This window comes from Capricornis sumatraensis, chromosome 16 (genome assembly GCF_032405125.1).
Source record: "Capricornis sumatraensis isolate serow.1 chromosome 16, serow.2, whole genome shotgun sequence".
In the NCBI taxonomy this organism is placed as follows: domain Eukaryota; kingdom Metazoa; phylum Chordata; class Mammalia; order Artiodactyla; family Bovidae; genus Capricornis; species Capricornis sumatraensis.
Window position 1 is genome coordinate 31,740,989 of NC_091084.1, and position 12,895 is coordinate 31,753,883.

At 41.1% G+C, this 12,895-nt stretch overlaps 1 protein-coding gene across 1 annotated transcript in view; it reads left to right on the forward strand.

Moving 5' to 3' along the window:
• Positions 1–12,625, forward strand: part of CBL (Cbl proto-oncogene) — an 80,443-nt gene extending 67,818 nt beyond the window's left edge. The window contains exons 12-16 of the mRNA XM_068988603.1: positions 1,400–1,494; positions 9,645–9,785; positions 10,169–10,269; positions 11,183–11,365; positions 12,345–12,625. Coding sequence (XP_068844704.1) covers positions 1,400–1,494; positions 9,645–9,785; positions 10,169–10,269; positions 11,183–11,365; positions 12,345–12,625 — 801 coding nt within the window. The remainder of the gene's footprint in view (positions 1–1,399; positions 1,495–9,644; positions 9,786–10,168; positions 10,270–11,182; positions 11,366–12,344) is intronic.
• Positions 12,626–12,895: the final 270 nt, after the last annotated feature.

Genomic DNA, 12,895 nt, shown 5'->3' on the forward strand with positions numbered 1-12,895 from the left:
TTAAGATAGACCTACAATGACAGAAATGCTTAAGATGTATTGTGGAATAAGAAGTGTTTAATTTGAGAGAAGGAGAAGTTTTGTGTATCAGAGTAGGAAAGGGGGCTAGAAAGGAACACTGTTGCTAGACTAGAGGGCACTCTCCCAGAAGAATTGGAATTTATTTGGTGTACATGAAGATTAAATTAGTGCAGTAATGTGACCAAAATGATGGCTTAAAGAGCGGAATCTAGGAATAGAATGCAGAATGGATTAGGAAGAGAATGGATTGAAAGAAGACAGGTTAGCAGTCCATTGGATAAGCGGAGATAAGGGATAGAACTAGGGGTGGGAGCGGTGTATTCCTTCTTTTGTTGGTTCTTTATGCACTCAGCAAAAAATCTTGCCCTCAAAAAATTTACATTCTACTGGAGGAAGGATAGAAAATAAACAGGATAAACGATAAAATAGAAAAGATATTGGATGCTGATGAATGCTGTGGAGAAAAATAGGGTGAAAATGGTGTAGAGAAAGCTGGAGTTGGGATAGGGAGGGACATGAAGGGGCGACATACATTTCTGAGCAAAGACTTGGAGCAACAGGGGATGGAGGGAAAGCAGATGAGTTTGGGAGAGTCTGTGGTTGTAATCACAGAGAGGTTCCACATAGCTGGTACAGGGTAAACGAGAGGGAGACTTCTGGTCCAGGAGCAGAAGGGGGAGCCTGATTATAGATAGAGACTTTAGGGAGCATGAAACAAAGACCCAGTGAGTCTTGAAAGCAGTTGGTCAGTGGAAAAAAGGATGAGAGGTCGCATATACATATATACACATATGCACACACCCCAGAGGTTTTTAACCTGGCTAACTAGGGATAGACATGTTGAATTTGACACGAGCCATTAAAGGAAGAATTGGCCAGTGGATAGTTAGAAACCCAAGAAGAAGATCGAATTGAAGGGTAAAGTTGAGAAATGCTGTGGTCCTTAAATGAACTGTGTATTTCTTGGTTGAAAGGGAAGGGGGAAGGTAACTTAGCATTTAAGTGGCATTTATGGGATAGGCAGTCTCAATTAGTGAGAATGGATTAGGTTTGACATTCAGTGGCATCAACATAGAAAAATACATAGATTTTTAAAGCTAGAGTGGTATTTGTGCAGACAGCCAGTTTCCTCAAATCTTTCTAGAATTAAAACAAACAATTCCCATTTCCTTGCCTCATTTTTAGATCTATCCTCCCTAACCCTTATGTTTGAACCTTCAGCTATACTTTGGTCACATATAGTAAGCCCAAAGCATGGCATTGAGGATGAGGTCTCTGTCTATATGACTGTTCTTGTTATTTTGAATAGATTAAATAAGAGGAGATGCTTAGCTATATTAAGAATATTGTGTTTTTTTTTAAACTCTTTTCTTTCCAGAATATGAATAGCAGCCCATTAGCAGGGGCAGAGTGTGAGCATCCCAAAATCAAACCTTCCGCATCTGCCAATGCCATTTATTCTCTGGCTGCCAGGTAAGTTTCCTAAAACTGTATTTCATACAATGGAGTTGATACTTTCAAACAACTTGTTTATTGGAAATTTAGAAAACCCAGAGGGTTGTAAAGAAGAAAATAAAAATCGACCTGTATTTCTATTATTTAAAAATTATCATGTATTGGACTGTTTCTTTCCATTATTTTCTCTGTGTATATGTACATAGTAGGAATGGAAAAGTAGGAAGTCAAGATATATCTGGAGTAACAGGCAAGTTTGGCCTTGGAGTAAATAAAAATGAAGCAGGGCAAAGGCTAAAAGAGTTTTGTCAAGAGAACACACTGGTCATAGCAAACATCCTCTTCCAACAACAAAAAATGAGAAGGAACTTGGAGACCAAAAAAGCAAAATAAGGTATAACGTGGAGTGTATTGTGGAAAACTTTCATATAGGCAGGATATTGGGCAGACAACCATCCAGAGACACTTGTAGCTGCACTGCACGCCACTGGAAGGGGAACAAGGGAGTATAAAGGGGCTAAAGCTAAAGATAGAATCTGACTCCTAAAGGAGAAGTGTGTCTGCAGCAATAGGAACCCGGTGGGGCGAGCTGTGGGGAGAATCTCTTGCCATTATTCCTCACAGACCGTTAATCATCTGTGTCAGCCGAAGCTGCTGTTCAGTTTTCATATCAGATGAAACAAAGGTAAAGGTTGATAGGGAACTTACCTGGCTTGGGCATATTTCTTGTGAGCAGGCTAAACCCAGTCACAGAGCAGGGGAGGGCACGGGACTGCAGGTGTAGATGGAGCTCACAGAATGGAGCCAGTATGATTTCAGCTACACAGTTATTCAGGAGTGTGTCATTTAATTTCCACAGTTTTGTGACTTTTCAGTATTACTTTTTTTTTTAATTGATTTGTAACTATCTGCTGTGATTAGAGAAAATGTTTTGTATATTTTAAAGAATCTGTTGAGACTTAGTTTGTGGCCTGACATGTTGTCCATCTGTAAGGTGTCCTGTTTGTGCATGAGAAGAGCGTGTGTGCTGTTATTGTTGAGTAGAGTTTTTCTGTTTGTCTGTTACGTCTAATTGGTTTATTGTACTAAGTCCTTTGTTTCTTTACTTATCTTACATTCGATTGTTCTGTCCATGATTATGAGCAGGGTGTTGAAATCCCCAGTTGTTGTTGTAGAGCTGTCTGTTTCTCCCTTCAGTTCTGTCAGGTTTTGCTTCACATATTGATATTTGGATGGCCTGTCATTAGGTGTATCAGATGAGTTCAGTCGCTCAGTCACATCCCACTCTTTGCAACCCCATGAACCGCAGCACGCCAGGCCTCCCTGTCCATCACCAACTCCCGGAGTCCACGCAAACCCATGTCCATTGAGTCAGTGACGCCATCCAACCATCTCATCCTCTGTCGTCCCCTTCTCCTCTCTTTCCCATCATCGGGGTCTTTTCCAGTGAGTCACCTCTTCGCATCAGGTGGCCAAAGTATTGGAGTTTCAACTTCAACATCAGTCCCTCCAATGAACACCCAGGACTGATCTCAGGTGTATAAATGTTTATAATTGTTAAAATTTTCAGTTTATATAATTTTCTTTGTCTCTTGTAACCTTTTTTGACTGAAAGTCTATTGTGTCTGAATATTAGCATAGCTCCCTCCTTCCCGCACCCCTTTGGCTATTATTTGCACAGAATAACTTAATCCATCCTTTGGCTTTCAGCCTGTTTGTGTCATGGAGTCTCAAATGAGCCTCTTATGAGCCTCTTATAGATAGCATATCATTGGATCGTGTGTTTTAATCCAATTTGCCAGTCTCTGTCTTTTGATTGGAGAGTTTAGCTCATTTATATTTAAAGCAGTTACTGATATGGAGGGACTTCTATCATTGTGCTGTTTGTTTTTTGTATTCCCTGTAGTTTTTTTGTCCCTCATTTCCTCTTTTGTGTTTGGTTTTTTTGTGTGTGTGGTGAAATGTTTTAAGTTCCTTTCTCATTTCCTTCTGTGTATATTCTATAGATTCTTTCTTTGTGGTTACCATAGGGATTATACGTAACATCCCAAAGCTATAACAGTATAATTTGAATTTATACCAGCTTAACTTCAGTAGCATGTAAAACACTCTGCTCCTTTACTGCTCCACCACACCCCTTTGGTTGTTGAGTCAGTAAATTATCTTGATATAGTGTGTACCCCTAGTTCTTTTAAACTAGATTGTGATCTAGTTCTTGTTAGTGCATTAATTTCCTAAAATTTATACAGAAAGAGAGATTTAGAGTTACCAACCAAAGTTACAGTAATACTGGCTTTTACACTATTTAATTATGGATTTTTTTCCTTTTAAATGCATTGGTCTGTTAATCATGTAGAAAAAAAAGGTACAGTTGCAAACCACTCTTATAACAATACTAGCTTTTATAACTGTCCGTGTATTTACTTTTATGCATGTCTTTATTTCTCCATACAGCTTGAAATTACTGTCTAATGTTTTCATTTCACCCTGCAGGACTGACTTGGTCATTTCTTGCAGGGCAGGTCTAGTGGTCATGTACTCCCTCAGCTTTTGTTTATTTGGAAATATCTTGATTTCTCCCTCAATTTTGGAAGCAGTTTTACCAGATACAGGCATACCTCAAGAGATATTGTGGTTTGGTTCCAGACCACTGCGTTAAGGTGAATAGTGCAGTAAAGTGAGACACCTGAATTCTCTGGTTTTGGTTTCCCAGTATACGTAAATGGTTATGTTTACACTAGGCTGTAGTCTACTAAGTGTGCAGTTGCATTATGTCCTATACACACACACACACACACACACACACATACATCTTAATGTAAAATGTTTCATCGCTAAAAAACTCTAACCATCACCTGAGCCTTCAGCAAGTCATAATCTTTTTACAATAGTAATATCAGAGATCACTGATTACAGATCACTATAACAAGCATAATAATGAAAAACCTTGAAATATCTTGAGAATTACCAAAATGTGGCACACAGACATGAAGTGGAAAAATGCTGTTAGAAAACCGGTGCTAGTAGACTTGCTCGATACAGTTGCCACAGGTCTTCAGTTTATTAAAAAACCCAACAAAGTGCCGTCTGTGAAGTGCAGTAAAATAAGGTATGCCTGTGTAGGAGTCTTGATTGAGAGCTTCTTTTCTTTTAGCATTTCGAATATATAAGCCGACTGTCTTCTGGCCTTTGAAGTTTCATAATCTCATTGAGGATCCCTCATGTCTGCTGATTTGCTTCTTTCTTTGTCTTTGTCTTTTAAGAATGTGAGTCTTTTTGAGTTCCTTTTACTTGGAGTTTGTTGGACTTCCCAGATGTTTGTGTTCATTGAGTTGGGAAGTTTGGGGCCCTTATTTCTTCATCTATTCTCTCTGCCCCTTTTCTCTCTCTCTTCTAGGACCCCCACAGTGTGTATGTTGGTCCTTTGGTGGTGGTATGTCCCGCAGCTCCCTTAGGCTCTGGTGTTCTTCAGTCGTTTTTTCTTTCTGTTTATTCCTCAGCCTTGATAATTTCCATTGTTCTCTCAAGTTCACTGATTCTTTCTCCTCGCTGCTCAAGTCTACCTTTGAATGCCTCTAGTGATTTTTTTTTTCATTTCACTTGTACTTTTCAGTCTAAAATTTCTTTTTTGTTTCTTCTTAGGTGTTTCTGTCTCTATTGATACTTTCATTTTGTTCCACAGGGTTTTCTTGATTTTTCTCCATATCTTCCTTTAAGTCTCACGGAAGTCACTTCAGGCGGTATGGGAGGGACTTAGAACAGCGCAGGGAGGCGCAGCAGCAGTGGCCTTTGTCAGCACCTCTGTGAACAGGAGCAGCAATCCGTGATCAGAACACGGATTCCCAATACTTGAGGGGCTGAGTCCTTTTTGTCCACCTTAACTCCTGAATATTATGTGTGGGCTGCTCCAGGAACGTTTGTAGAGCTGCCTGCCCTGTGACAAGGGCTGGGAATGGATAGCTGCTACTATGCTCAGAACTGAAATTAATAGCAATTTAGCATCCTGACCTTTACCTGGCAGTTACAAGCCTTCAACAGACTCTGGAGTTCCAAAAGGGTTACATCAGACAACTTCTACCATCTTCCGAGAATCCTCATTGGGTATCTGCTTTTTGTTTCATTCCTTTCTCCTCTTATATTTTTTCTTCCAACTTTCTTTAGGCTTTATTTGTTAGTTTTCTAGCTCCATGAGCTGGGTGCTATGTTAATAGGCTCAGGCTGCCATAACAAAATACTGCATGCGGACTGGGCAGTTTAAGCAGCAGAATCTAATTTTCTCATAGTTCTGGCGACTGGAAGTCCAAGATCTATCAGGATGTCAGCTATTTGGTTTCTGGTGAGGAATCTCTTACTGGTTTACGTGCTCGCATAACCTTCTCACTATGTTCTCATATGGCTTTTCCTTCATCCATGTGTCGAGGGAGGGGTATAGAGAGCAACAGCAGGCTCTCCGGTGTCTCTTCATATCAGGACACCATCCTGTTGGGTTGGGGCCCGTCCTCCTGACCTCATCCAACCTTAGTTACTGCCTCAGATGCCCCATGTTCACATATAGCCACACTGGGGATTCAGGCCTCAGCACGGTAGTTTTGGGAAGGATACACACAGTCAGGCCATAGCAGATGCTATAGCTGTAAACTGCAGATTTTGATATGTCATGTTTTCTTTATCATTCACTTCAAATTATATGATGATTTTCCCTTTGTGATTTCTTCTTTGACTCATCAGTTGTTTATATGTTCCCTGATTTTCAAATATTGAAGATTTTCTAGTTATTTTTCTGTTCCTGCCTTCTAGCTTCCTTCCAGTGTGGTCAGAAACCATACCCTGTGATTTACATATGTGCTACTTGTGGGACCTTCCTTATTGACTAGTTTATGGTAAACTCCATATGTGTTATTACCACCTTCATTTTATAAAAATGAATATTCTGCAGTTGTTGGACACAACATTCTGTATATGTCAGGTTTGTTAATTGTATTCAAATGTACTATTTCCTTGCTGATTTTTTTTTTAATTTACATGTTCTGCCAAATACTAAGAGGCATTATGTTAATAACTCCACCTATAATTGTGGGTCTCTGTTTTTTCTGCTTATTTCTGTGTACTTGTATGTGTATTAGTCTGTGTAATTAGGGTACATAGAAATTGAGAATTATTGACTAAATAATCATTGTTCTTGTTACTCCATTCACTCTCTGATTGTCCTTCTAACTAGCTTTAGTTTGCTTTATTGTTATTGTTCAGTTGCTTAAGTCCTGTCCGACTCTTTGTGACCCCATGGAGTTTGACTTATATTAAAATGTCTATATCATAGTCCTAACCCCTGGACTCAGCTCTGTTTTAGTGTTTGCTTGAACTTTTTCCATCCTTTTACTTTCAACTTTCCTGCTGAGGGGATGTTTGAAGGTATGTTTCTCGTAAGCAGTATATAGAGATATACTTTTTGGCTTTTTTCCCCCTTAAATCCTGTCTAGCATTTTTGTTTTAAAATATGTGTTCCCTACTCTTTGCCCCATTTTTCCTGTCTTTGCTCATTTTTTTCCCCCTAGTTTCTTTCTTTGGGAGTAAAATAGTTTTTATTACACCATTTCACTCCTTATATTCTTTTAACAGTTATCTTTGGGATTCCAACATATACCCTTGACTCGTGATCTTTAGAGTCCACTTGGAATCAGGGCCTCTTAACACTTCAAGGACATTTAAATTTCCACGTATTTATCCTCTAGTATTTTAATTTCTTCCTGCTTTGCCACCATTCCATCTGAAATCTTCTCCTTCTGCCTAAATAACTTCCTTTAGAGCGACAGAGGGAGAGAAAGAGGAGGCTGTGTTAGTATATCTTCTATTAATGGATTCACTTAAATTTTCTTTGACCTAAAATATCTTTTATCTTTCATTTTTTTAAGATATTTTTTCTAAATATAGTACATTCAACCCTTGAACAATTCAGGAGTTAGGGGCACCAACCCACTATGTATTGGAATATCCAGATATGACTACAATACACCCTCTGTATCCACAGTTTTACATCCAAATTCAACCAATTGTATGGATTGTGTACTACTGTAGTATGCATTTATGGGGAAAATGTGCATAAAAGTGGACCAATGCAATTTAAACCCATGTCTTTCAGCACTTTAAAAATATCATCACACCGCCTTTTGATTTTTATTGTTTCTGTTGGAAAATGAGCGTAATGCTGCTCCTTTAAGGGTAATGTTTCTTTTTCTGACTACTTATAACACCTTTTTGTCTTTGGATCCCAGCAGTTTTACTATAATGTGCCCATGTAGTTTTCTTTATATTTATGCTTAAGGTTTTTGAGTTTATGGATTTTGTCATTTGATGTTTTTAATCAGTTTTAGGAAATCTCAGTCACTGGGAATTCCCTGGTGGCCCAGTGGTTAGGATTCTGTGCTCTCACTGCCAAGTGTCTGGGTTCAGTCCCTGGTTGGGAAACTAAAATCCTATAAGCCATGCAGTGCAGCCCCCTTCTCTCCAAACGCCCCCCCCCCCCCCCGCCAAAAATCAGCATGGGAAATCTCAGCCACTATTTTCCTTTTTCTTTTTTAACATTTTTATTGGAGTATAGTTGATTTACAGTGTTGTGTTAGTTTCCAGTGTGTACTGTTTCTTCAGAAGACTGAAACAGTGCAGTCTCTCTTCTGTGACTCCAGTTACCTGAAAGGTCAGTCTTCTCGGCATACCTCATATAGCTCTTTTGCTCATTTCCATGTTTTCCATTCTTTGTCCTCTCTTTACTTGAATTGGAATAGTTCTTACTCTATTTCACTTGCCTAATCTTTTTCTTTCTTTTTTTTTTTTTTCAGTTTCTAATCTGCCCTGGAATCCATCTAACAAATACTGTGTTTTTAGGTTCTAGACTTTTCATGTATAGCTTTCTTATAAAATTCTTTTTTCTTGCACATATAAACTATAACTATTTTAAAGGCCATATTTCAACTTTGTCTCTCTAGTTTGGCAAGACAGCCAAAGTACTGCTGCTTTTTGCTTGGTTTCTCAGGATCTTGTCCCATGCATATATGGTTTAAGGATTCACAGTAGCTCTAGGGAAAATTGCAGGCAGCATTTCAAACCTGTGTCTGATTTTTGACTCCTTGTGTCTTGGCCATCGGGGTATTCCCAGATTCCAGTCCCTCTCTCCTCAGTCTGTTGAAAACGACACCGAAAGCCCAAGTTCAGAGCTCCTAATGCGGGGCTTATTGCAGCGTATTCTCCTTGCCTCTGGAAAGAGAGTATGCCTCTGCTTCTTTCTTTTGTGTAGTCTCTTGCTTTTATAGCTGCCTGTTACAGGCAGACAGTCAGACGATACTTGCTACTTGGCCATGGCTGCAGGGATGTCAGATGCATTTATGTTTGAGATCAATATAGTGTTATGTTTTCCCTTTTTTTTTTTTTTTTAACTTAGCATTATATATTGGGCACTTCTTCCTTCCAGTTAAAAAGTTCTTCAAAATCCTCACTTTTAACAGTTGCATATTATTACGCAACATGACTGTTTTGTTGTCGCTCAGTCCTGTCCGACTCTCGGCGACCCCATGGGCTGCAGCACACCAGGCTTCCCTGTCCTTCACTATCTTCCGCAAGTTTATGACATTGTATATTTAATCATTCCTGTTGTTGGATATTTATTTTGTTTGAAAGCTTTTAATGTAGTGACTTGACTTCAGTGTGTCTTTCTACATAGCCAGAGATGGAGCCAAGGTAGAATTACTGTGACAGAAGAATGTGAATATTTCAGAGTATGCATTGCCAAAATGCTTAATGAGTAAATGGTGCAATTTTATATTTTATTAACATCAACAAAAAGAATTGTAATTAAAATTTTCCTTTTAATGACCTTTTTCTCTTCATGAAAATAGTATGTTATAAGAATATTTAAAAAACACAGGTGAGCAATGCTAAAGAAAGTTAGCAGAATCTTACCACCTAGAGTCAGACAGTAATTGGCAATAGGTAATAAACTCATTGCCATTCTTATGTGTTTAGAATCATGCTTGCTGTTTTTTACTAGGAGTATCTTGAACATCTGAGGATGTTATATATTTCTTCTGCCACAGTGATTTTCGAATTACTTCAGGTAATTGCAAAGCAGTTCATTCTTTCTGTTTTCCTTTTCTGTTTTTTTATTCTTCCTCTTCCAGACCTCTTCCTGTGCCAAAGCTGCCCCCTGGGGAGCAGTGTGAAAGTGAAGAGGACACAGAGTATATGACTCCTTCCTCTAGGCCCGTGGGACTTCAAAAGCCAGAAGTGAAGTGGCCTCCGGAGATAGCGCAGAGTTCACGGTAGGTTCACAACAGTCCTGAGTGGGAACTCAGTTGACACCAACTCACTCACCTGCTTGGCTTGCTGCCTGCACATAGCGTTATCCAGCCAAAAATACAGCAGAAAGATGTGTGTAGCCGCTAATGTTTTAAGCTTCTTGCAGCTGCAAGCAGTTCCACTTAACGTTTCTTCAGCATCACAGTAATTTCAAAAACATTCACAGCTGTTACTCACAATAGGAGTCAATCTTATGATATTTGCTAGTAGTGACACTGGTGAAGGGAGAGTGTTATCTTGATAGAATCAGGGTCTAGAGAAGTTGTGAATAAGTGACTCCTGGTAAGTCTGCAGATAACAGAGCTCTGTTTCTGAAGATCATTATGCCACTTTCCTTCCGGTCCAGAACGTGTGACTGTGACCAGCAGATCGATAGCTGCACGTACGAAGCCATGTATAATATTCAGTCCCAGGTGGCACCGTCTGTCACAGAGAGTGGTACCTTTGGTGAGTAGTCATTCTGCTACTTTATTTACTTATTTAAATTTATTTATTCATTCGGCTATGCCGGGTCTTAGTTGCAGCACGTGGGATCTTTAGTTGTGGCATGCAAACTCTTAGTTGTGGCATGTGGGATCTTAATTCCCTGACCAGGGATCAGACTTGGGCCCCTTGCATTGGAGACAGAGTCTTGGCCACTGGACCACCAGGGAAGTCCCCAGTTTTGTTGCTTTAACAGTCACTGATGTGCCGGAGGAATGAGCTGGTAATGTCTGGCCAATGAGAGCTTGATCTAAGTGGAATATTCGTAAATAATTTTCTTTGCAAAATATCTTTGATCTATGGCAGTAAAGGCCTTTCTTCTCTTTTACTTCTCATTCACACAGCCAGTTCCATTTGGGTTTTTCATCCTTCCAGGGCCTGGCGGCCCTTGTGTTATATGGCCTGGACCTGCAGTGCTGGCAGCTAGCTCCCTCTTACTCCCATTGCTTTTCAACATTGATGAAATTCTTGTGTGTGTGGGTGGTGAATACTCAATTCCCATATTAACTAGCTTACCAAGTTGAAAGTTCAAGAAGGCAGTACATACAACAGGGCCCTTTGGCTGATCTTCCAAGGTGAAATGCAGATGAAAATGTTGACTGAATGCTGTAAAGTGCTGGTTGAGTCTTGGATTTCAGTGGCTGTTAACCTTGGCCAGGGTAGCTTTTGACATATTTAGAAAAGTAGAGCTGCAGGATTGGTGCAGATTTTAGGTTCCTTGTTTCTTTTATTTCTACCCACAGGGCCACACAGTGTTTGGCCCATAGTGGATATTCAGTAACTGATGCCATATATGCTCGATGAGTGGATGTCCCTGTCCTGAAATATTAGAGAAGTACGTTAGAAAAAGAGGATAACTGCAAGAACTTTTCTCTAGGTGACGGGAATTTGGCTGCAGCCCATGCCAACACTGGCCCTGAGGAGTCAGAAAATGAAGAGGACGGGTATGATGTCCCCAAGCCGCCCGTGCCTGCGGTGCTGGCCCGCCGCACGCTCTCCGACATCTCCAATGCCAGTTCCTCCTTTGGCTGGCTGTCCCTGGAAGGTGATCCCCCAACACGTGAGTCTCCAGGCTCCCTCAGGTTTTCCTAGAAATGCTGTGTGGCTCCCTATTTATATCAAAACAGAGATGGCTGCCAAGTGACAGTAAGTCAGTAGCCGAAAGGAGTGGACCAAAGTGGGAGGAAAGCTGGTCCTGGGGCCCAAATTGGGAAGTTAAAGCTGATTTAGACTCTTGAGAATTTTGCCTGACTTAGAAATAAGGTTATTCCTTACACCCTGGCTCTGCATATGCTGGGGGTAGTAGGCTTTCTGGCTCATCTGAGCATCCGACAGTGACAATTCAGCTTGATGATTCGGAGCACATTTCCTGACTTCTAGGCCCTGTCCCGCTGGAAGGGAGGCATACTGGCTCTGGAAAGCACACTGAGTGGGCCTGGAGCCAGCCCACATTTGGACCTCGACTGTTAAGGGCTGTCCTTCTTGCACCTGTGGCTGCTTGGGAACGCAGCAGCCAGAGTTTCTGTCACTTTAGTAATGGAAGACAGCCTTTAGGACAGCTGGTGAAAAAAGATACATAGCATCCATTGCCCAAACAGGCAGTGATTCCCTGCCACCCAGCCTTGTTTAATGCTTCTTCACTGTGACCTCGGCTTATTTCTATTCCTTGATTTGTAAAAGGAGAAATCTAGTGTCTGCTCTGGCCCCTCAGAAATGTTTTTTGACTTATTTAGGCAGTAATGCATGTGAAAATTTGGTGCTCAATGTAAAGTGTGTTGCAGATGTGTGTGCAGGGCAGCGTGGTCCCTGTCAGTAGGGCAAGTGCATGGTGTCTTTAGAAAGTTGTCCTGCCGAGAGGAAGGCTGTACACTAAAACCCTTAAAGCTGTAAAAACCCAGCCGTGTGACTGAAGAACACATGGAGCCGACTGACAGTGGGTCAGTAATATCTCATACTAGCACATCGTTATTAGATGAGGCTTTCTCCCCACCCCCACCCACCTCCAGATTTGCAAATATTCTCTTTCCGATTTCTTCCAGACTTCACTGAGAGTGCCCAGGTTCCTGAGAGGCCACCCAAGCCGTTCCCTCGGAGAATCAACTCTGAACGGAAAGCAGGCAGCTGTCAGCAGAGCAGTGCTGCCGCCTCAGCCGCCGCCTCCCCGCAGCTCTCCAGCGAGATCGAGAGCCTCCTGAGTCAGGGCTACTCCTATCAGGACATTCAGAAAGCCTTGGTCATTGCCCACAACAACATTGAAATGGCCAAAAACATCCTCCGGGAATTCGTTTCTATTTCTTCTCCAGCCCACGTTGCCACCTAGCACACCCCCTCCCTGCTGCAGCTTAGAGGACCGAGGAGCCGGGAGCTCTTGCTCAAGTAGCACCTGAAAGGGCGGCTAGGTTCCTTTGGAAACTTCACAGTGAGATCTTGCCCTGTCTGTGGGGTATCACATCTGTGGTTCCAAGATTTCAAAGCAGTGGACTGAGGACAGAACAGCTAGGAGGCTTGATTCTTTTCTTTGTTTTAAGAGTGCATTTGAAGGTGTCCTTCAGTTTCCACTTGGAAAGAGTGGATTTTTGTGAAATGGTAG